Source organism: Halichoeres trimaculatus, unplaced genomic scaffold (assembly GCF_033239565.1).
Source record: "Halichoeres trimaculatus isolate MK-OKI-2021-1 unplaced genomic scaffold, fHalTri1.1 fHalTri1_scaffold_19, whole genome shotgun sequence".
NCBI lineage: Eukaryota > Metazoa > Chordata > Actinopteri > Labriformes > Labridae > Halichoeres > Halichoeres trimaculatus.
The window spans coordinates 97,019-121,027 of NW_027437197.1; the positions used below are offsets into that span (position 1 = coordinate 97,019).

At 42.0% G+C, this 24,009-nt stretch overlaps 1 protein-coding gene across 1 annotated transcript; it reads left to right on the plus strand.

Annotated features, from left to right (window-relative positions):
* Window positions 1–871: 871 nt before the first annotated feature.
* impg2a (interphotoreceptor matrix proteoglycan 2a) lies at window positions 872–23,939 on the plus strand. Its single transcript, XM_074695264.1, has 21 exons — window positions 872–950; window positions 1,042–1,269; window positions 3,196–3,379; window positions 3,585–3,617; window positions 6,375–6,421; window positions 6,772–6,863; window positions 7,554–7,709; window positions 8,311–8,369; window positions 8,471–8,491; window positions 9,599–9,810; window positions 11,060–11,103; window positions 12,433–12,613; window positions 12,905–13,557; window positions 14,324–14,611; window positions 14,707–14,926; window positions 16,658–16,868; window positions 17,202–17,390; window positions 18,610–18,811; window positions 19,035–19,114; window positions 19,345–19,408; window positions 20,248–23,939. The coding sequence occupies exons 1-20, from the start codon at window positions 872–874 to the stop codon at window positions 19,385–19,387; spliced, it is 3,222 nt and encodes a 1,073-aa protein (XP_074551365.1). The 3' UTR covers window positions 19,388–19,408; window positions 20,248–23,939.
* The last annotated feature ends 70 nt before the right edge of the window (window positions 23,940–24,009 follow it).

The following is a 24,009-nucleotide window of genomic DNA, read 5'->3' on the forward strand; positions in this document are numbered from 1 at the left end:
GTCAAAGGTCAATTCAGACTAATCTCTACAACTCTCACTGATGAACATACATAAATACGTGCTGAGAGGATTCCATTTTCTCTGCAGCTCGCCGCTTTAGACGCCAGACCCCCCTGACACTGAGCCCGTGTGTGTCTGTGGAGCTGTGCGTTGAACTTCAGAGCTTTGGTCTTTGTTTGGATCTTTATGGATTCAGGAAGAGAAAATATTAGAGCTCATAAGAGCTGAAGAGAAATGACAACTTTTTTCTGTGAGAGATGAACTATTAAACGGCCTGTGACTGATTTGTAACTTGTTTTTACAGTGTACAGTGTACTTTCTTAAGGCTCACATCTTTTTTAAGCAAATAATGCAAAAAATGTTTAACTGTTGGCCAAAAATCTGCATATTGCCAAAGCATCCCCAGGAATTAAAGTCTTTCTCTGGTTCTGAGGCTTTTTTTTGCTTGTTTCTTCCAGTTTCTTCCAGTTTCTTCCAGTTTCTTCCAGTTTCTTCCAGTCCAAGTGCCTTCCCTTTTCACTGCTCCACTAACTTGTTGGCGAGCTCTCCTGAAGGCTTAGAGTAAACAGGATTACAGGGCATTAAAGACTCCTCTTCTCTCCTGGAGCCATCTGCCAATCTACCTGACCCAGGAGCCGTCAGCGCCATGGGATTCACCTCCCATCAGCTGCAGAGAGGAAACCAGGAAACCAGCTTGTTGTCGTGCTGCTGAGTGTTTTCTTTTCTGTGCGCCTTGATGATTTTTGGACCTGGAGACTTCTAAACTATGCAAACTTGTAAGAAGCTGTTTTTGTTGCTGTTACACACTTTGAGAGGAAGTACACTTGATCCTTTTCCAAGTCCTCAAAATTAAGCACAAGCACGGATTAACATGAGGATCGTACCGTGGGGATGTTTTTTCTCCTCTGTTTTCTTCAGTTCTTTGGTTCAGTGTTTTGACACCAGGACAGGTATGTGTGTGAAAGTCAGAAGTTTCTGGCGCTTTGATTTCATTTCCAGATTGTGAGTCTTGACTCTGTTGTTGTGTTGGTGGTCCTTCAGATGCAGCACAGGAAGGTTCAGCCATGGGTTACCTGAGTCTCCCTCACAGTCCGGACCCTGAGATCTTTCTAGATGTTCATCCTGCATCAAATGTCCAGATATCGTTTGATGACCTTGCAGTCTCTCGACGGAAACGCAACATCTTTTTTCCAAGTGGAGTCAAACTCTGTGCTCAAGAGACTGCAGAGCAAGTTGCTGCAAACCATCTCAGCTACTTTTACCTCAGAGGTAAGACTGAAATGACTTGATGTCCTTTAAACTCAGATTTTTCCACTGCACACACCTGAGCCTGCTGCACGCTGAAACAGCAGATCAAAATCAAACTGATGAGTTAGACCCTCAAAGTCATCTTCATCGACAGTTTGCATCTGGAAGAAGTTGTCCAAAAGGCAAGACTGTTAATCTTTGTTGCATTTACCTGGAGAACTCCTGCAGCATGTCAACTGGCATCTGTGTGGACACCAGGCACAATTAAGCCTTATGAGATTTGCATTTTAAATAGACCGCGGTCAACTTTGGATGTGGAAGATGTGCGTCCTTACAAGGTCAGCTCAAACCACAAACCAAACACCTGCTCTCACTCACCCTGCTGCTGATTTGTACTCATTTCCAGGACTTTGTTTCCCTGTGGACAGACTGGATCCACTCTGGAAAGCGTCCAGCTCTGAAAATAAAAACAGACTCAGAGAGACGATATTTTTCTCCCTAAGTCTCTGCAGCCCTCCTTTCAGAAAGGTGGAGTCTACAACGTTCATGCCTCAGACACAGCGAAGCTTGTTCTGCTAACGATAGTTCAACCCTCACCTACACCATGGTTTATTCACCCACAGAAACGTTTCAGATGCTCAACACAAACAGCTCTGACTTAGGACGATGACACTGTATCACTCCTCCAGACTGGTCACCACATCCAACAGCAGGATTTAAAAACTATGCTCCCATATAAAAAAGGAGGATTGTGAATTCATTTGTGCCACTCATTAAACACAATCTGGTCAATCTTTGATTTTAATAGTTTATCCGACAGAGCAGAACCACAGACACACCTGTGGACCTGTGGATCGAGCAGATGTTGAGCAGGAAAACACGCTTCCCTCCCCCTTTGTACAGAAACGCACCGATGAACCCGCGGCTGAAGATGTGACACTTGGAACAAGCTGAACCCAATCTGCCCGCTCGGCTACGTGCCAGCCACGGACTCTAATTGATGAATTAATGGCTTGATTATTTAATTGCTGATCTGATAAAGGAAGGCTGAGAAGAGCAGCTGTATTCAGCTGACGGGAATACTTTATTTTCATGTCACTAAATGTTTTCTAAAGCTTTAAAACAATTTAACTTGTAAGTTGTGTTTAAATATATAAACATCAAGTTCTTTAGCAGGAAGAACAATAACAGAATAATCTATGAGCCAGTAACCGAGCATTAAATATTCAGCCACAAACGTTTAAAGAATTCACGTTAGCTCCATATTTTTCAACCAGGAAAAGAAACTCATTGAGATTAAAAACCTCCTTTACAAGAGTGTCCTGGCCAAGTGTGGCGGTGTTGTTCACTTTGTGATATTGTATTTAGAGGAAAAGGGTCAAAATTATTTTTTCTTTTGGCCTCACGAGGTGAGTCATGAAATGAAAGCATCCACAGAGAAACAGAAATCATCACATTGAAGAGCCAAAAAAAGCAGGAACATTTGTGTTTGTTTTTCAGAATATAACAGTGTTTCTGTGTGAGCGCTCAGAGACAAGGACATCGTTCCTCATCAGCCAAATATAGACAAAGACAGTGGCCGGTGCCAGGAGACGGTCTGACTCTGTGAAAAGTTGAGTAAGCTAGATTTGGATTTGGAGCTGACCCCTGGTGACTCACTCGGCCTCATCGTGTCGATTAGAGACGATCTGAGAATACGGTGTCTGTTTATCTGTGGTTCAGAGCCAAGCAGGCTGACTCAGGGAAAAATGTTTGTCAGGAGGTTGACGTGCAAACAGCCTCCTGTTTCTCTCACTCAGGTCTGATAGTTTTAACTGATTGAAGGTGTTTTCACTCCACAACCCATGAGAAAAATATGCACCTTTCAATGTTGGAGAGACTGACCTAAAAAATCCTGAGGTTCAAATGTTTTTCTCGGACAATGGTGTCTTTGTCTGGTCTGTGTAGTGTGCCAGGAAACCATATGGGAAGCTTTCAAGATCTTTTGGGACCGGCTGCCAGAGCAAGACGAGTACCAAAGCTGGATGAGCAAATGCCAGGATGGCGCAGTCACGGCACAAGATGTTGGCACCTACTTCAGCCAATCAGAGGAGCACCAGGCTCTGGTTAAAAAGGTTGGTGGAGAACTGAAGTGTCTGGAAACAGTACCAATCCTGATATATTCTTATATCTTACTGTCTGATTCTATCCCCAGAGAACGTCTGCGTCAGGGTTACAAAGGTAAAAGTACCTCTCCAGCTCTTTGCTCAGTATCTACTTCAACATTTTAATGGGCAAAAAATACAATCTCCTGATTCAGTGTGTTTTGTAAACGTGTCATCTTTCCCTATCTGTAGTGCGCCCACCAGGTCTTGGCAACATATGTGCAGGTGAGGTTGTCAAAGCTCTCCAACCTTACCTGTTCATATTTCGACTTCAGATGTATCATATTCATTCTCCCCTTTGTTTTCTTTCTCTTTTTTTCATTAGATTGGCTAATATCCAAGCCTTATGTTATTCAGGTGCAGCTTAAAAATACAGTTTGGTGAAAATCTTCTTTCTTTTTCTGAAGATTTGAACACAAGACGTCTGGACTGTGTGAGGTTACGCAGTGCAGCTGTCCTGTTTTCAAGTCTTCAGAAAACCTTTGACCTTGATGAATCTAGAGGAACATATCGAATCATTCTTTCTCTGTCGTTTGTTTCAAAAACTTTCAAATATTCCAGTCTCAGTATTTAAGGTGAAATATTTCAAGTCTTTTCTGTTGGAATTTGAGGAATTTTGGCTTTTAGCTCATGGAAATTAGAAATCCAGTATCTCTAAATTTGACAATACTTACTAGTGGGTAAGGGTTAGGGTTCAAGGATTCAAATAGATTCATATCTAATCGTTAGGAAATGGATGTAAAATAACACGCCCAGAACCTGGTGTGAGCTTCCTTTGCACAGATCGCTCCCTCACAGTGAGGTGTCATGGGGCCTCGGCCTGAGGCTCTGGGGAGGTGTTACGGAGGACCCGGCTGCTCTAAAGCAGCTCTCAGCTCGTCTGTGTTGCTGCCTCTGGTGCTTCTTCCTGTTGGCAAACACCGAACAGGTGCTGTTTGGGCCCAGGTTCAGTGCGTTAGCTGGCCAATCAAGCGCTGTGATGTCATGATCGCCAACCCTTTGGTGGTAGTTTTTGCTGCTTAAAGCCAGATCTAGCTTTAAAGGTCTGCTCCGACCCCAGACTTCAGGGAACACAGTGGCTCAAAGCATCACTGACGCTGGAGACTTCACTATGGACTTCAATCAGCTTTTACTCTGAGCCTTTCCACTCTTCCTAACCCTAACCTCAACCCTAACCCTAACCCTAACCCTAACCCTAACCCTAACCATTACCCTAACCCTAACCCTAAACCCTAATCTAACCTTAACCATAACCTAACCTGAACCCTAACCCCTAACCCTAACCCTAACCCTAACCAACCCTAACCCTAACCCAAAGCTAACCCTAACCCTAACCCTAACCCTAACCCTAATCTAACCTTAACCATAACCTAACCTGAACCCTAACCCCTAACCCTAACCCTAACCCTAACCAACCCTAACCCTAACCCAAAGCTAACCCTAACCCTAACCCTAACCCTAACCGTAATCTTACACTAACCATAACCTAACCTAACCCCTAACCCTAAGCCTAACCTTACCTAACCCTTTCCCTAACCCTAACCTTACCTAACCCTTACCCTAACCCTAACCTAACCTTACCCTAACCTAACCCTAACCCTATCCCTAACCCTAACCCAGACCCCAACCAGCAGTGGTTAGTGTAACTGCAGCTGAACTGACGTGGACTGAGATATAAACAGTGTCCACACCTGTTAAACAGGGGTTTACTCACTCAAATGAAATAGGCTGAAATTCTTGGGCTTTTATTCATCTGTCAGAGCTACTGACCAAAGTAATCCAACTTAAAAAAGGGAAATGAAAAAACAGAACTTTTTCACCTCATCTTCATTTTTTGAGCTGCACCTTTATTTGTTTCCACTCTGTCATGCCACATTGACATCATTTTATTTTTCAAATCAAAATCAACAAATCCCATGAAATCAACACAAAATCAACAAGTAAAACCACAAACAACTAGCAGAACCAACCAGAGGTTCACCAACGAGGGGACTGGAGCTTTTTAGTGTGTCTGACCTGGATCGTCTCATCAACATCCAGCTGATCGTTCCAACAGGAGCTTTGGCTCTGGCGGCTCTAAGCAGCTAGCATACAGCTAGCATACAGCTAGCATACAGCTAGCATACAGCTAGCATACAGCTAGCATACAGCTAGCATACAGCTAGCATACAGCTAGCATACAGCTAGCATACAGCTAGCATACAGCTAGAGTTAGAGGTCTCATTCTTTGTATTGTGGTGTCATAAAAGTTCTTCCCTACTTTTGATCTTTTTAAGAAAAAATGGTGTATTCTAAACTTTCTAAACTTAATTTTTAATGTGTAATTTAACATTAATAATTAAAAATATAAAGTAAAATTGTTAAGTTTACTGGTTGAAGTTTGTTTGATAAAATGATTTATAATTGTATCATATCTTTTGGTTATAAAGAAGCTAACACCCGCGTTCACATTGCTTAGCTCTGTCCCACTGTCAACAACAAACAGCAACGAACCACAAGATAATTACAACCTGCACACACACCCTCATTCACCTTTCTGTGAAGGTTTGAGAGTCCCACTGTGGTTTCACCTGGGGCTATGGCTAATGGCAGTGGGCCTAACCCTGACCCTGACCCACACTCTGGGTGAAGCTTTTGATGAGAACACCTAACACCGTTTTGAGGGTGATAAATGTCTTGTCATCTGACTTTCATATAAAGAAAGTTATACATCCCTGAAGCCTTTTCTTCTTAATTTAAGGACAGTTTATCTTTCCATAAGACCAGTTATATAACCCTAACCCTGGGACAAAAAGGACTTACTAAGGGCATCTACTGATGAATGTTTGGCATGTTTATGGATTTGTTGATTGTGGTTAAAAATAAAATAGTCATATCCTTCATATCCTACTTATATTTGTAAAACCAAAATATTTCTAATCTTATTGTTTCGAAGTAATCAACGAACCAAGATTTTTTAAACTTCACTTTTCTGTTTAACAGTCCTCCAACACCTGAGACACCAAAAGTTATCGAGCCCCCAGAAACTGGTCAGTGTCACAAGTTTTTTGTTGTTTGTCTGCAATTTTTTTTTCCTATTTCATAAACTTCCTCCTTTCATAACCTTTCACAAACTAAAAACATCTGCTCGCCCAGTTGGTCTATTTCTATCATTGGTGTGCAAGTTGGCTGTGGGCCTCTTCCACCTTCGTCATCTCATGCATTAAGTGTGTGTGTGTGTGTGTGTGTGTGTGTGTGTGTGTGTGTGTGTGTGTGTGTGTGTGTGTGTGTGTGTGTGTGTCTGTGTCTGTGTCTGTGCGTGTTTGGGCGGGGGGGGTCACTGCTCGTCAAAGGAAAAGCTTTTTAAAATAATCCTATATTTTTTGTTTTGTGTCCCCAGAGCCTGACCCACTCCAAGAATTCGAAGAACACATGAAAGAAAACGTGGAGAAGGAGGCGAGTTACCTCGTCCCGGTGTCGGAGGACAGCTCAGTACGTACTCACAGATTGTTGACAGGTTTAGGTTCACACTGTTGTAGTAATGTTCAGAATGAGCCACTACTTTCATTAGTCTCTTTAGATTTATGCTGTAACCAACACCAGCTGATTTTCTTGTGTCTGTAATGCTGTGTTTGGTGTCTGCAAGTACGCAAGCAAACTTAGCAAGTGGATAAAATGTTGTCGGCCTCCCTAATAGGATTTGTTACTCAGCAGCAGCCTTTAGAAAATAAAAAAAGCAGAAAATAACCCTTTATTGAAAAATAATGCCAGATGATAGTAAAACGCTTCATGAATTAGATTCTTATTAGAAAGTCATAATTACTCTGCTGCACTGTGGGAAACTACATCTGAAAGAGCTGCAAGCTGAACAGATGCTCATGTTAGCTTAGCTCAGCTACAGCAGCATGATTTTATTGATTTCCTCAGGCCAGTGAGTCAGGCCAAGGGTGACAGCAGTTCGTCCTATGAATCTATTTCAGAGCGAGCTGAAGATGTGAGCGGATGTTGCATCAGGTTGTAAATGCTTAGTTGGCTCATTTTGTTTTAAACACTGGATGTCATGTTTTGTGTTGTTTGTTACTGTGCTCTATGACTTGCTGCTTTCTTGGCCAGGGTGACTCAGATCTAGTTTGGATCAGAACACATCTGTAGAGCGTCTTTAATCTGCTCGTCTTTGCACAGCAGGACAATGACATTGCCATGCAGCCTCCGACCCCCCCTGTGCTGGAGCAGGTGGTAAAGCTCAGCATCCTCCTGACCGGGGAGACTTTTAACAACAACCTGGATGATCCAAACAGTCTCCATTTCCAAACACTCAGCAAACAGCTTGATGAAAAGGTTTGTCTCTGGCTCCAGCTGCCTCTGTCAGCGACCCTTTAGTGAAACTGTATGTTGGCTCCGTGAAGGACACAAATTCAGCAGCAGTTAGATCCTAACTGTTGGTCAGTACTTTGAAAAAAAGCCAAGGTTTTGCTGTATGCATTGTGAACTCTGGGAAATGCATGGGACAACTAAAGCGGTTTCATAGGAACTTGGACAATTCAGTACATTTCTGACGTCCTCTTCTCTGTTTCCTTCAACACGGACATGTGAGGACAAAAACCTTTTTCAACATGCAAACAACAGCAACGCCCTCGTCACAGTCAGTGTGTCCGTCTGTTAATGATGGAGGTTGGGGAAGGTTCTTTGAAATTCACACCTCTTTGACACCAAAAGTTATTGAAGACTTTATTAAAATAAGAAACAAACTTTTAACAGGTTGTAGGCAGATAAAATGATGCACCACTGAAACTGATGAGTCTTTATAATTGTGTATTCTGTGTGCTGTGTCTGTTTCTGTGTATTTACTGTGCTGTCAGGGTTGAGTGAATGTGTTTTATATTTCAGCTCGAACATTGCAGCTGACAAAAGTTGCTTAAATATTTTTTTCCTCCTGCAGATTACAGACGCTCTGGAGGGACTCCCTGGGTTTAGGAGTGTATCTGTGCTGGACTTCAGGTCAGTCTCTTTGCTGTCATCCTGGACTAAAGGAAAAACTTCTCATTCTTGCTGCCACATCTCATTTTTTCCACTAACACATTTTAACCCCTTGTCTGCAGACCTGAGAAAGATAACCAAGGGTGAGTCAAAAGTTCAGGTTAACCTTGGATACTTCTCCCATCCCGCCTGTGTGTAAGCCCCCCAGATCCCCATCAGCCATTGTTTATCGAGACCTGCTGGAGTGTGCGTAGCGTCACCTTCGTCCACCCCTGCGGTCCCCTGTGAGCACGTGCATAAATGTGTTGCTTGTTGCCTGTGTTAATGGTCTTAGTGTGGTCACTCACCTGGTAAGTGGGATCAGGATGAGTTCACCGGTGTGAGCAGGTGCTCCTCCATAGAGACGATTATCTGGGCTTTAGCAACTCACAGTGGGGTTAGAGGAAGACCGTACTGTGTGTCAGTGGAGCAAAGGAGCAGAGTTAAAGAATTAAATAAAGGTGAAGAAGTCAGATGGTTATGATGTGAGTGATGTGGCCCTGAACTACCAGAGGGGTGGTGAAAATTCAAATCCTTGTGTGATATAAAACTGACAATTAATTATTAGTATTGTCAAGTAAAAGCCTTGAGCTCAAATGTTCATCCTAAGGAAAAACTGAAGACCTTGTTTTTTTCTGGAGGAGATCCCAGTTTGGTACCAGTGTAGCTGCAGCGTACAGCTCTTGATCTCAGCTCGGCATAAAGACGGCGAATCAAGGAAACAGCTGACTGACTGATTGGTCCTACCCAGCTTCGCCAAAGACTTGAAATGCTGGGGGTGATTCATCTGTACTGTTCATTTGAATCTCAATCAGTTTTCAAATTTTATAAGATGAATTTATTTGTATGATTTATTTTTTAAGGGAAATCTTTTTTTAACAAATATTCTTAAGAAGAGATGCCACCAATTTCTCCCAGATAAAACTGAAAACATTACTTGAGACACTTAAGTAAGCTGATACTACAATCCTTGATAAAAGCATTAAATCTTCAGTCCAGTTCTTCATTAGAAACACATTTTAGTGTAACTCAGTTTGATGCATCAACACAAACTGTATCGTCAGTATAAGAAGATACAAGTCTCAAAAACACATATGCACACATGCATACATTAAATCTAAAAAGTATGTAACTCAGATCGTCACTGGAGGTTTTACCTTTGACACTAACCACAATGTTTCAGACACTGAATGTAGCTTGTTGTACCTCAGGCAAGATGGTGTGATGGTGGACTTTGCCGTCACTTTGGTGGTGGATGGAAACGGAGCAACCAGTGAGCAGATGGACTACCTGACCCTGCAGTCAAACCTGGTGGAGAATTCTTACCGTGAGGTCATGGAGCTGAAGCGTCCCACCGTCTTCACCATCAGCGAGATCAAAAACTTTGTCACTGAAGCCATGCAGCCACCGGAGCTGGAGAGCGGTAAGACCAGGAGCAGAGTCTGTGAAATGTTCCCTGCAACAGAAAACACACACGCCATCATTCGGGCTGTTTGTTCAACCTTCATGGCAGTGATTACCCTGACCCACATGTCTGAGCAAATAGACACATCAGATCTAACACTGATTTCATTACATGCCTTTGATGGTCTCATCTGCTTTGTTTTTGTCTGCGCCTTCCTTGGAGGAGGATGGTGAATGATTGATAAAATGTATCAGCCAAAAAGCTTCTCTGGGGGTTAAATCCTCATCACTAAATAGTCTGCAAAGAAGGACTTGGGGGGATGATTGAAGTCAGAGCGCACCTTTTAATCTTTTATATGAGTACAACACACCAAACATGTCACTCTCTTTTCATACCTCTGGTGTTTGTGATGGTGTTGTTCTTCCCAGCGTCCTCAAACCTGATTACAAAGTTACGTTTTTCCCTTCTTTTCCCCCATCTATCTATCTATCTGTCTATCTATCTATCTATCTATCTATCTATCTATCTATCTATCTATCTATCTATCTATCTATCTATCTATCTATCTATCTATCTATCTATCTATCTATCTATCTATCTATCTATCTATCTTTCTATCTATCTATCTATCTATCGATCTGTCTGTCTGTCTGTCTGTCTATCTATCTATCTATCTATCTATCTATCTATCTATCTTTCTATCTATCGATCTGTCTGTCTGTCTGTCTGTCTATCTATCTATCTATCTATCTATCTATCTATCTATCTATCTATCTATCTATCTATCTATCTATCTATCTATCTATCTATCTATCTATCTATCTACAAATATAACCACATGTACTCAAAGTCTGGCCAGGCCTTTTCTCCAAAATCTGAAGACGGTTGAAGAAGTGATCCTGTGAATAAAGACTGTATATTTTCAGTGAAGTGCACCATTTTTCATGAAATGGTCACTGACAGATGAAGGCTGAACACTGTCGTGTGGCGTCTGTGTTTGACTAACGGGTAACTTGAAGCCATCTTATGTTTTTGTGTTTTTTTCTTGGGTGCTGATGAAGTATGAACTTTGGGCACAGTGATTTGCTCCAGATTTAAACTCTTAATGTAAAAACTTACCCCTGTGCTGTCAAACTAAAGCCACAGCTAAAATGGCAATAATTTCGAATTTTTCAGACACCTGTAGGTAATTATTGTATTTTTCTTATTGCTCATATGCCTCTTGTACATCCCTTTAAATTGATCTTTTTCCCGCCTGGCTCCACAGTGTCTGAGGTTCCTGAGACTCTGAACACGGCAGGAGGAGCCGCGGTGAGTAGCAGGTTACCTCTACAGCTCAACATCTGTCTCTCTGCAGAATCCAGATTCTTGATGCTTCTCTGAAGTTAATAAGTCACTTTTGATTCGATAAGCTGCCGGTTGCTTAGACTGATGTTGTGGGAAAATGGAGCTGGCTCGTGATGCTCTCCAGACCACTCGCGAGCAGGCAGGGGATGAGCTCACCAGAGAGGATGACGTGAGGCTTTGAGGATTACTGGGGCTCTTTCTATAATCATCCACTGCTATTTTGGGTGAGAAGCTACAGGACACCACTCCACAGATAGTGACGGAGTGGGACCGAGTAAATGTTCCTCCACCTGTCTGAAGGTGGGGGTGTTAGTGGTAGAAGGAGCTCTGTGACGCTGATCACGGTTAATGTTTCACTGGATGTTGAGCTGATACTTGCAGAGCTGAGTCTGCACGTTTTATGGATGGTTACAGAGTTTAGTGACACATTTGAAAGCCTACTGTTAATTTTAGGCCACATTTGAATTTATGTGAGGCAATAATAAAGTTACAGTACATTTTTATCCTATCTCCATACAAAAGGGCATCCAGCTAAATAAATGACAGCTGGAAAGTTCATGTGCCAGTTATTTGTTGATAATATACTCAGACATTTTATTTCTCCTTGCATGATTCAGGTGAAAAGGGTCTTTATTAGCCGACACAAATCCTTTATTCATGCACAATTATTCTTCTCTAAAACTGTGAAGTAACAGTGAGTATGGGTTAGGGTAGGGGTTGACTTTATGCAGTTCTTTGTAAACTACAGTCTTTAAAATGTTTACGCGTTGTTGTCCTTTTACCTCGAAGGGTAAAGCATTCTTAAACTGTGATTTAGTCATTTGAACTTTTCATATATAGAAATATTTAAGAGGACGTTGGGTAGAAAAATCCAAGATGGCCATCAGTTAGATCAGATAGGCAGTGATTACAAAGCAACAGGGACAAATACAGAGCCAAGGGGCTACAAAACATGCATGTTTGAAATAAACAAGAGTACTGTATTAAAGTGTGATTACTCATTCACTTACTCATTATAATCCCTGAAAATACATTTTCTTTCATTTATAGTTCAACATTATTTTATTACTTGTTATTTTATGATTTTAACATCTGATGTCATACATTTGTTCAAACACTCATTTAATAAGAGATGTCCAGTGCTCTGCACTCTCATCTACAGGAAGCAGCAGGAACCTTGATCAGACTGACCTACAAACTCCAAACAGCTGCTTGATCAAAATGTCTGTGCGTGGCACACTATGGGGTCATGGTGCAAATAGGTTTAGATAACAAAAGCTGATTGTGATGCAGGTCAAAGCTGCAGATGAGCCACAGGAGGTCATGATCATCAGAGATCACAATGAAGAGGTAAACAAAGAGGAGGTTCTCAGGGCCCTGCAGGCCACAGCCGAGAACGACGTCATCGTCCTGGAGGAGAGCACGGTGGTGTCTCCTGCACCTGTCCTGAGAACTGCTGCGCCTGAGGTCCACAGTGAGTCTGTCACAACTCACACATGCAACTTATTCCCCTTAATGCTCTGTTCAGTTATGATGGTTTAAAGCCATTTCTGTGGGGGCGCAGAAGGCCTAGAGCAGTGATTCCCAACCTGTGGGCCGCGGCCCATGATGGGCTGTTAAGTTATTGCAAATTGGCCACCAAATCATTTCCTAAATTTTTTTTTTTTTAATTTTGTTTTTTGATTTTGCCTGAAAAACAAAATTAATTTTTTTTGTGTAGCTTATGGAAAATAAAGGATGTGAGTTGAGATGTTTGTTTTTCCAGGCATTCAAGAGGAGGGTCTGATGCTGAAAGAAGATATAAACACCCCCCAGATCAAGAACCTCCAAGATGAACTTTTGCCCAAACCCCCAGTCGAGGTCGAGTCCTCTGGTGTAGAAGATGTGGAGGTCACCACGAAACCTACTGAAATTTCTGGGGCTGAAACAGGGAAAGCTGAGGTTGTTGACGTTGGAGAAAATCCAACAAGTTCAACTCCAGAAGAAGAACATCTGAACCAGATTGTTGTGGAGATCTCCACTTTATCAACTGAGACCACTGAGGAAGGCCTACCTGCCGTGGTCCCACCTCCTGACGCTGGAGAAGTTGTGACCGAAGCTCCAGGGCTGGAGACATACACTGAGATACCTGTACTTGAAGAGAGCCAGGGACGTGAGGTGAAGGAGGAGACGACACCTGAAGCACCTGCAGTGGAGGAAAAGGCTGTGGAGGCTCCACCAATCTCTAACGAGGATCTGGCAGAGGATGAAATCTTACTGGTCAACACAGAGGAGATACAGCTGCAAGTGACAGGCACTCCAAGTCCTCCTCAACCAACCGCCCTGTCTCCAGAGAGGGAGTCCCCTTTCACACGAGTCTCTGACATCAACCCTGTCCATGAGGGCCAACCTGACGTCATCATCCCTTCAGTGGTGGAGGTAACAGGAGACAGTCCAAGGTTGAAAAAAGGCAAAAAATAAAAAAATCAAAGGGTTCAGAAGAAATTTAAATTCTCACATTTTACATAACTCAGCAACAATTTCAAAGACTCGAAGAGTTTATGTTGCCAACATTGGCAGTACTATACAAAGACATAGCAAATACCACACTTATAAAAAACAGACTCAGTGAGTTGCTGTTGGTTTCCACTTTCCAAGGTAAGGCTGTGGTTAAACCAAAAAAACACACCTGCTGAAAAAGATGTGTACTCTTTACTAACCCCATCAAATCCAAAGAGATTTAAAAGTCTTTATTTTGGTGAGTGCACTGTGGACAGCGGTCGGACAGGCGTCCAAACACGGCTGCTCACAGTGACACAGTCAGCGCACAAAGATATCGTTCTCTATATTTTCCACTTTTAATGTGCCCTGGCTGCTATATTCAGATCAAAGCCTTCAGCACAGTAATGAGCAGACCTGCCCCTGGAAAACAGGAAGTCCATTTCACCCTGACCATTGGTCATTGATACATCGAAGCAGACCAGCGTCAGGGCAAAATGTCTGTACGAGGAGTGGACTCTACAGGAAGCTTACACAGAAATTCACCTTCAGTCTCTGAACAACTAATGAAGTTTTACTGTGTTACTCAAGAGTCTTTTAACAGCCTGTGTTTTGGTCCAGTTTGATACGACAGAGGACACATGTTATGTCATTGTTGAAGGTGAAAAGTCTAACGTCGTTATCCATCCACTGTTTTGTTCATCAGATCCAGACTGTTAACGAAGGACCTGACGATGCCACCACTGGAGACCAGGAGTATGATTTGATCCAGTACGGTTATGGTTTGGTTAATCACACAGAGGATGGCAGCACCAGTTTCCCTTTTAGTGTGGCACATGGCACAGACCAAGTCAGTATTGCCATGCCTGCAAACCCTGGTCGAGCTCTGATGGTCTTCTTCAGCCTGAGGGTGACCAACATGATCTTTTCAGAGGATCTCTTCAACAAGAGCTCTCCAGAATACAAAGCTTTGGAGCAACGCTTCCTGGAGCTGGTAAAAATAGATTGAAAGTATGGTTATCATTCCTTACGCTGTGCCAGAGGCTCTGATTTTTCTCTTTTAACCCAACATTTTGTCATTTCTCTCAGCTGGTTCCTTACCTGCAGTCCAACCTAACTAACTTTGAGAACCTTGAGATCCTGAACTTCAGGAACGGGAGCATTGTGGTGAACAGTCGCATGAAATTCGGAAAGCCCGTTCAACAAGGTGTGACCAGTACTGTCTACCTGATCCTTGAAGACTTCTGTAACACAGCTTACCAGACCATGAACTTGGCCATCGATAAGTACTCACTGGACGTGGAGTCAGGTGGGTTATTAACTGGGAACTCTGTAGTGTTTGAATGAGCGCTCCAATCAAGAGAAGAAGCACCTTAGCGTCAGGATAGCGTCAGGATAGCTTCAAGATAGCTTCAAGATAGCGTCAGGATAGCTTCAAGATAGCGTCAGGATAGCGTCAGGATAGCTTCAGGATAGCTTCAGGATAGCTTCAGAATAGCTTCAGGATAGCGTCAGGATAGCATCAGTATAGCTTCAGGATAGCTTCAGGATAGCATCAGGATAGCGTCAGGATAGCTTCAGGATAGCTTCAGGATAGCTTCGGGATAGCATCAGGATAGCGTCAGGATAGCTTCAGGATAGCGTCAGGATAGCGTCAGGATAGCTTCAGGATAGCGTCAGGATAGCGTCAGGATAGCTTCAGGATAGCTTCAGGATAGCGTCAGGATAGCGTCAGGATAGCATCAGTATAGCTTCAGGATAGCTTCAGAATAGCTTCAGGATAGCGTCAGGATAGCATCAGTATAGCTTCAGGATAGCTTCGGGATAGCATCAGGATAGCGTCAGGATAGCTTCAGGATAGCATCAGGATATCGTCAGGATAGCTTCAGGATAGCATCAGGATAGCGTCAGGATAGCTTCAGGATAGCGTCAGGATAGCATCAGGATAGCGTCAGAATAGCTTCAGGATAGCTTCAGGATAGCTTCAGGATAGCGTCAGGATAGCGTCAGGATAGCTTCAGGATAGCTTCAGGATAGCGTCAGGATAGCGTCAGGATAGCTTCAGGATAGCTTCAGGATAGCTTCAGGATAGCGTCAGGATAGCGTCAGGATAGCTTCAGGATAGCGTCAGGATAGCTTCAGGATAGCTTCAGGATAGCGTAGAGCACATCAACATCGACATTTTGGACAACAAGATCTAGAAAATGAAGTCCACTGTGAGGAGAAATTTTTCAGTCAATAAAAAAAAGACACACGTGCCATGACCTCTTTTTGTGTTGCTTTTCATCTAAAATCCGTTTTTCTGTAGTGCTAACAAATTTTGACCTAATTGGTCTTATCTCAGCACGTTTACTAAATCTGCTGCTCATGTCAGACTCTAAAACATGTTAATGTGTTAAAAATGCTGGTGTGCACGACTGGTGTATCCCTCTCGTGACACTTTTCCAGCTTAAGAAGCAAACGGCTCTACCACATCAGCAGGGGATGACTTAGCCATGGCTTTCATGGACAGAGGCCAAGTCAAACTCTTTTTTATCGATGCTTCACTGTGTGCACAATGGTATTTCCTTTATTTTTTTAACAGTCATCAATGCACAGGCACACCTGGACTTTCTCAGAGCACTTCCATAATTTAGTGCGTTTGATTTAACACCAGGAGTCTTCACACAAAAACAGTGTTGTGCTTTTTCGTCTTCGTTAGGCTGCAACACAGAAGACAGAGCATTCTGTAAAGAGTGTGTGTAACATCAGGAAGAAGGGGAACCATTAAATGAGCCTTTGTTTACATGAACAAACAAAAAGCGTGACACAGTTTCTCCGAGTTGGTTCTATGTTTTGGATGATATTTTGTAAATGTGACCAAATGGGCGACATGCATGAAAACTGTATTACAGAGACTAAGATTAAAGAATTAATAACATGCATATTTAGATCATCACTTTTAAAACAGATGTACACTTATTTAGCCTCAGTTAGCGACAACCTGCAGCCATCTGATTCATTGCAGCTTCTCATAGAGGTCCTGCTTCTGTATCTCCAGGTGAAAAAGCAGATCCCTGCAAGTTCCAGGCGTGTAACGAGTACGCAGAGTGTAAAGTCAACAAGTGGTCTGGGGAGGCGGAGTGTGTCTGCAGTGCCGGGTACTTCAGTGTGGATGGCCTTCCCTGTCAGAGTATCTGTGAGCTGCAGACAGATTTTTGCCTTAACGACGGCAAGTGTGACATCATCCCAGGCCAGGGCGCCATCTGCAGGTGGGTGGGGATTAGAGGAAATTATCAGCATATGTGAGGGAAGAGGCAAACATGCAGACGGTAGCAGGCTCTACTGGATACACATCGTCCAAGTAAAACTACTTCAGGAGATTAACTATCAGGAGATAAATATTTAAAGATCATTAGTCGTTCTGCAGTTACTGCTCAAACGAGCCTGACAGAAGAGTCACTCTGCACGTTATCAAAAAAGAGAAACTGAATTGATCATTTCTGCATTCTTTGTTCATTCAGAGTGATGCTCTCCCTCTTGGTTGTGTCTGAGTGGGAATTACTGGACGTGATTGCTAATATTTTCTGGAAATATTGTCTCAGGTGTCGTGTTGGGGAAAACTGGTGGTACAGAGGAGAACACTGCGAGGAGTACGTTTCTGAGCCGCTGGTGGTCGGCATAGCTATTGCCTCTGTGGCCGGATTCCTATTGGTGGCCTCCGGAGTGATCTTCTTTCTGGCCAGGACGTTGCGTGATCAGTATGACAAGGATGAGTCTGAAGACCCCATAAGGTGAGAAACCACCACTGTACCCTGAAAGAGACAGATGTTGTTAAGGTCCTCGACCTGATGTGTCAGCACCACAGGACAAAACATCTCAATTAAAGAGAAAAAGTAACTTGATTTGAAGAAATTGACAAAAGCTTTAGTATTGTATTCAACAAAGTTCTTGTTAAATTTTGTAAAACTACCACATCCACCTTAAACCTTTCATCTGTTTGACCTGATAGCTGTTTTTGAAACTTAAGACATCCTGATGTATTCAGTCCTACATAAATAAAGGGAAATCATCCACTTTTGAAACACTGACACTGAAGAGTTTTTGCTTTGACGATGAATTGAGGCTCAGCAGAACATAGTCTGTATTCAGCTCTTCAGCTTGGACTTAATTTTACCGACTTATTCTATATTAAAAATTAAGAAGAACGATCAGCTTGTATTTGAAACAGTCCTAGCTGCAGCCCTCAGGTCGATGTTGGTTTTTCACAAAGGTGGCTGAATGAAACACCTTTGGTAAAGTTCATAGCCTGGCTCAGAATGTAAGCATTTGGAAATTTGTAGCAGCTTAATGAAAAGTATGTTAGCATCATGTTTAATGCACTTCAAAAAGGTAAGGCATGTTTAAACAGATAATCCTCCTGATAACAGCATAGCAGGTGAAACACTTATTATATGAGATAAACAGTGAAAGTCATTTATTCATACACCCTTTGCTTCATTTCATCAGAGAGGTGTTCGTTTTTCTCTCCCCGCAGTAACTTGTTTTTGGTCTGTAAGAAGGAATGAGATGATTCGTGGTTTTATCATCTTTGTGTCCCTGGGGCGAATAGCAGAAGAGGCAAACATTTGTTTTGTCACCTTTCCTTTCATCACATCATCCCACTTTGATCCTCTTCGTCTTCTTTCTCCCCTTTCGGACCCAAACACCAAGTGTATCTTTCATTATGGGTCACCATGTGGACGTGGTGCGTTTCATGAAGCAGCTGGCAGAGAAACCTTTTTACAAACTCAGTCTTTTAACTTATCTGAAATGGTGCTAATCTGTTTCCAAAAAGCTTTTAACAACTTAAAAAAGGTTGAAAGATTAGATCATACATCCAGCAGAAATGCTTGGCTTAATCGGGGGTTAATGCAGGTTAATGAGCTTCGTCTACCTGTACTCCAGCTTGCTTTACCTACTTGCATTTTGGCCAAGAGGAACCGATTTGTCTGTTTCTGTGACGCTCCACAGGCGAGCTGAGAGCCTGCCATCTCTGGAAAGGGCAACCAAGTACAACCCCATGTATGAGAGCGAGGCCACGACGGGCTACAGCCACTATTACCGCCGGTACCCCGAAGCCCCGGTGTACAGCAGTGCCAGCGCCGAGGCCTCCACTGACTTCAGCAGCGAGGAAATACGACACATCTATGAGAACAGTGAACTGACCAAGGAGGTGTGTGTGTGTGTGTGTGTGTGTGTGTGTGTGTGTGTGTGCTCTTTCTCAGAGGGTATGAGGCTGTTTTTCCTGTAATGTTGATCTGTCACTAACTGACATTTATTCTTTTGCTGGTTTTAATGTGTCAGAATGTAAAAGCTTAGACCGAGCCAGTTGGTGTGTTTTTCATCTCTGTGTGATGAAATGTTTCTAACACAAATGATTTCACATGTTTCTTCAGGAAATCCAGGACAGGATACGCATTATCGAGCTCTATGCTAAGGACCGACAGTTTGCTGATTTTGTTCGGCAACATCAAGCGTGAGTGCTTTTCCTGTTTCTCCATTGAAACCACAATAAGATCAACACACACTAAAGAAACGTGAGCAAAGGAAAGGAAAGGAAGTGTGGTATAACTGTTGGTAAAAAAACAATACTGATCACTTTTATGCCAAATAGACTTGAAAAGGTTTGTTTTTGTTGAGTTAATAAAGTGGAAATTTCACTCAGAAGAAGTAAATCTGATTGTGTTTTGTTTGTTTCTCCTGCAGTGTCCTGGATACCCGCAGAGAGAGCTCCTCTGTACAGGCATGAACCTCTCCTGTGAACAACGAGGTATCTTTCCACAAAGACTACTTTGGTTCCCTGGTTTTGGGTTTTAGGGCTTGCAAATTGGCGAACTTTACCATAAACTACTTCTAAAAAACAAAGGGAATGGAGTGGTTGCTTGGATTAGAGCTCCATCTCTGTTTAACAAAAACAAACATCAAAGCATAGGCTTTAATTTAATGGCACATGCTGTATAAAAATAGTAACATGCTTCATCAGAAGAAAACCTCAAATTAAACTGAATCTGAAACCAGCATTAAGAGTAAAGAAAATCAGGCTGAAGTTTGGTTCAGTGAGGGTCAGACTGAACAGAAATGTGGTTGATCTGTAATCCCTTCTGTCATACAGTGCACCTCTCAGCTGACAATACTAATAAACCAGAGGTCGCTGTATTGGCCAACTTTCTGCAAGAAAGATAAATGAAAGAGTCTCACTTTTGGACTTTGCACTTGCTCAGATTCTCCAAGATATGAACGAGTGTTGCAGGGGTTGAATTTTCAAATATTAATGATTCCTGTAAGGTCTTGTAATTGTGCCATTATTGATTAGATCATGATTACATGATTGACTCCACCCTAATGTCTGTACATTAAACATGAAAATGCAGTAGGAGGTAGTTAGCCTAGCTTAGCAAAAAGACTGAAGCTGGTGGAAACAGCTTGTCCCTGTACCAAGGTGACAAAATGTTTCCACCAGTAGAGTCAGTAATGTAATGCTAACTTAATGCTCAGCTGAGCCATCTATTGATCAGGTGAATACATCAGGAGCAAATTTCTAAGATGCATAAATGTAAGTAGGTCTGGAGTGTATTTTTGTGCATACTGATCTTTTTTTCTGCTGCACAGATGCAGGTTTTTCCAAACATGCATGGTTAAAAACACGAAGCTGCCGATGAGGACTCACCACTCGTTCATCACCTGGAGCTCCAGACTAATGAGCCCTCTATCATCTGGGAATGTATGGATCCATCCCTTAACCCACCTCTTTGGGCAGAAGTACTGACTGTTCTTCCACCTCCTCGGTGCCTTCTCTTGACTGGGTGAGCTGGCTGAGACATCAAGAGACGTGTTCACTTTTTGTCGTGATATGACAACTCCCTGTGGGAAAACTGGACCGCATCCTGTTACTTGAAGTATTGGCAGACACATCTCACCTGTCTTCAGTAGAACTTTTCTAGGGGAATCATCAGTTTCGTCTCACAACATCCTATCTAACTTTACATGGAAGAACTTATACCTGTGAATATGTAAATAGTGTGATTGCTCAGATGTTTGATAACTGAAATATAACAAACATCTCCCTCTACTTTTTCTGCCCATGAAGCACAATTTACTCTCTAAAGATTTTCATAGGGGCACTGGAAAACCTGCATTTTTTAGTCCATGGTGCTATTTGAATTTTGTATTGTGTGAAGTATGGTAGTTTATTAAGACTGGCTTTTAAAAATTCAAAGGATTCTTAATGACTCATCTGAAATTACACTTCACGTTGAAAGAATAAGTTAGAATTTATGGTAAAAGTTTTATAATTTATCCAGAAGATTTTTCTGTCAATCAAATGTGAAACTTTTCAGCAAACCATGAACTTATCCAGCACAAAAACTGGAAACAAGGGAAGCTAGCCTGAATGTTTTTAATGTGAAAAGAAAATGTACAAACATATTAAATATCACTAATGTGACGCTACCCACATGTACACTGAAGAGCACAGGATTATGCCAAGCCAAACAACCTAAACCTGAATCAGAATCATGTCTGTATTGTTGTTTTTTGGGTCCATCTATCAACATTATTGTGCAGGTTTATAAAGTGTGATGTAGTAGATCAAAGAAAGTGAAAACAGCAGTGATCTTTTAATGAAAGACAGCATTAACTAAACAGAGCTCCTGGATTCTAAAGCATCATATTAAGAATCAAACATTACAGTAGAAAAGTATCAGGAGGCAGGTGGATCATAAGGGTCCACCTGCCCTAACCCTGAACATGAAATGTTCTGAATCATAATGATGGATGTCTTTAATCTAAATAAAACACCAAGAACAGGGTGATGAACAACTTGCACTCCAGCAGGACAATATCAAAATGTCTCTCAAAAAAAACTTCATGTCCATATATAATTCTTGACGGTTTTCGTTCATTGTTTCTGTGCCCATGCTCCTGATCCTCAATCTGGAACCAGGCTAACTCAAGTGACTTGTTCTGTTTTGCCATGTCTGACCTTGGACCATTTGCGCTCGATCCAAGCAGCAACATCAGGGCATGAGAAATGGAGGTTGAACCGAGGTGTGAACGCCCCAAACAGCTGTTTTTGGAAATTTGATTTGAGCTGCAGAAAGACCAGATGTTGCATACACCCTCAGCACATGAGGCCTATTTTCACAGCATTAAAAAACATGTTCACAGCTTGGATCGTAATAGATCGCTTCTCTATCATCACTGTATGCAGGAAAGATTTATTGTAACTCATCCGTTTACAGGGTATGAAAATCAGAAGTTTTTCCATTAAAAGGGAACAGCTGAGCTGACTGACAGGTCTGTGAGGAGGCAGAGAGCCTAAGTATCGGGTCAGCATTTTCAACATGGCCCCCACTTTCAAGTGGCTTCAAAACCCAGATCAGAAGCAGATTGGTGATGTCACAGATATCATGTCCATATATTATACAGTGTATGACTTTATCCCATTTGCTTTATATATGGGTCCTATAGCTGCTGCAAAAATGATCAGCAGGTCATCCATTGTTGATGTTGGCTAGCATGACCCCTGACCTTTCAGGGTCAGCATCAGAAACAGTTTATGTCCTAGATTCTTGTTTACATTACATGCTTTTTAACTTTGCCCTCTTCATAGTGGTCTACTGAAGCAAAACACACTGTTCAAGCAGAATTTTGACAGTGTCATGCCTTTTCTGTCTGGTTCATACATTTTTTATATGCATGTTTTATAATTGTGAGACATATATGTCAACAAACTGCACACCACCAGTACTGATCACAGTCACCCAACACAGTGTGTAGTCAGGTGCACAACATCAATGAAATTAATAGGTGTTGTAGATTTTATTTATATATATATACATACAGAGTTATTCATTGTCTGAACATATTGTTTTTATACTGTTTCATCATTTTGACAGTGTTACTTTAATATGCAGCTGTGTAAATTACTCAATGAAACTTTAATGTGTTATTTTTTTATTTGTACAAAATGTTGACTTTAGTTCTGTGGTTTCTGCTTTTTTAATCCGTGTGTTCACACATTTTGTCCTTTGTTGATAGGACAGCTAAAGAGAGACAGGAAATGGGGTCTCAGAAAGAGGTGGAATACAAGCTGCAAAGTCTTGCGGCTGGGAGTTAAAGCAGGAACTGCAGCAACAGGGGCTACAGACCCTACCCAGATGGTGTAGGACTAAACTTTAAGACCAACCAGCTCCCTCCTCTGTGTTCATTTTATGTAGTAATGAACAGTTTTTGCAGTTAACACTGTTCCTTTGCTCAGCAGTGATGGTGAGTTATTTTTCAGAAGAAATTAAAGGTGAGGGTTAGGTGGTGGTGGTAGTGTATAATTTACAGCGATACCCCCGCCTCATTTAGGGATTAGGATAAGTAGTTGGGGTTAGGGCCCCAGTACCAGAAACCAGCTATGGGCTCAGCGCTGTGGCCATCGCAGCTTTCCACTGAGACAGCTTTACCTCTCATTCATACAAATCTCAAGAAACATACTCCTGAGTGTTTACCAATGGCGCCTAGATAATCCTCAGGCAGGACAACTACAACTGTTCCTGCTGGAGCACGAAGAATATCTTCAGCACAGGGCCTGTGGTCATGTCTGCCCCAGGGATTGGCTCTTTGTGCAGAATCCGAGTTTTCATTTTCCCACCGTTTAAGGAAATGTTTAACTATTCTAATCTACCCCCCAGGACAATAATGGTGACCTGCAGGCTACTATTTTAACCAAAACCTATTTTTAAAAAGAAAATGCTGATTATTTCAGATATTGGACATTGTGACTTTGTATTTTAAATTCATTGAGCAGTAATAAAGGTGAAAACATGACAGAGGAAAATAATCTTTGTACATGAAAATGTCAGGCCTTGTAAAATAACTGGTCAATTTTTAACAGTGTTCAACTCCCCTATGTAAATTTAACAGGACTGGACTGTTTTTGTGGGTGAGCCTTAGAAAACTAGTTTTTCTAAACATCAGTGAAGAATTTATTTTTTGTAAATGTTTAAATATGAAAAAGTTGAAAATGACACCCATATTTGTGGCTGCAGGCTTTCAAACTGTACAAGTTTGGTCTCTGTGGGAAAACAGGAGGCAAGTAAGAAGTCCAAGTTAGCTAAGCCTAACCCCAAACCAAAATCCAGCAGCTGAGATTTCACAAGCCCAGTAAAAGCGTTTTTTGTAAAGTGGCTGATTTCAAAGAGCCGACAGTACGTCTGTCCTCTTCCAACATTGGGACAGGATTTTTGTTTCCCACTATGCGATGTAAATTTTAATGTAAACTGGGGCAATCTTCGCCAACAGCTGCGTTTCATTTGAAGGAAAAAAAAACTGTGCATTTGATTGAAATAAATTTTGCTCTTCTGTATTTTCAATAATCGCATT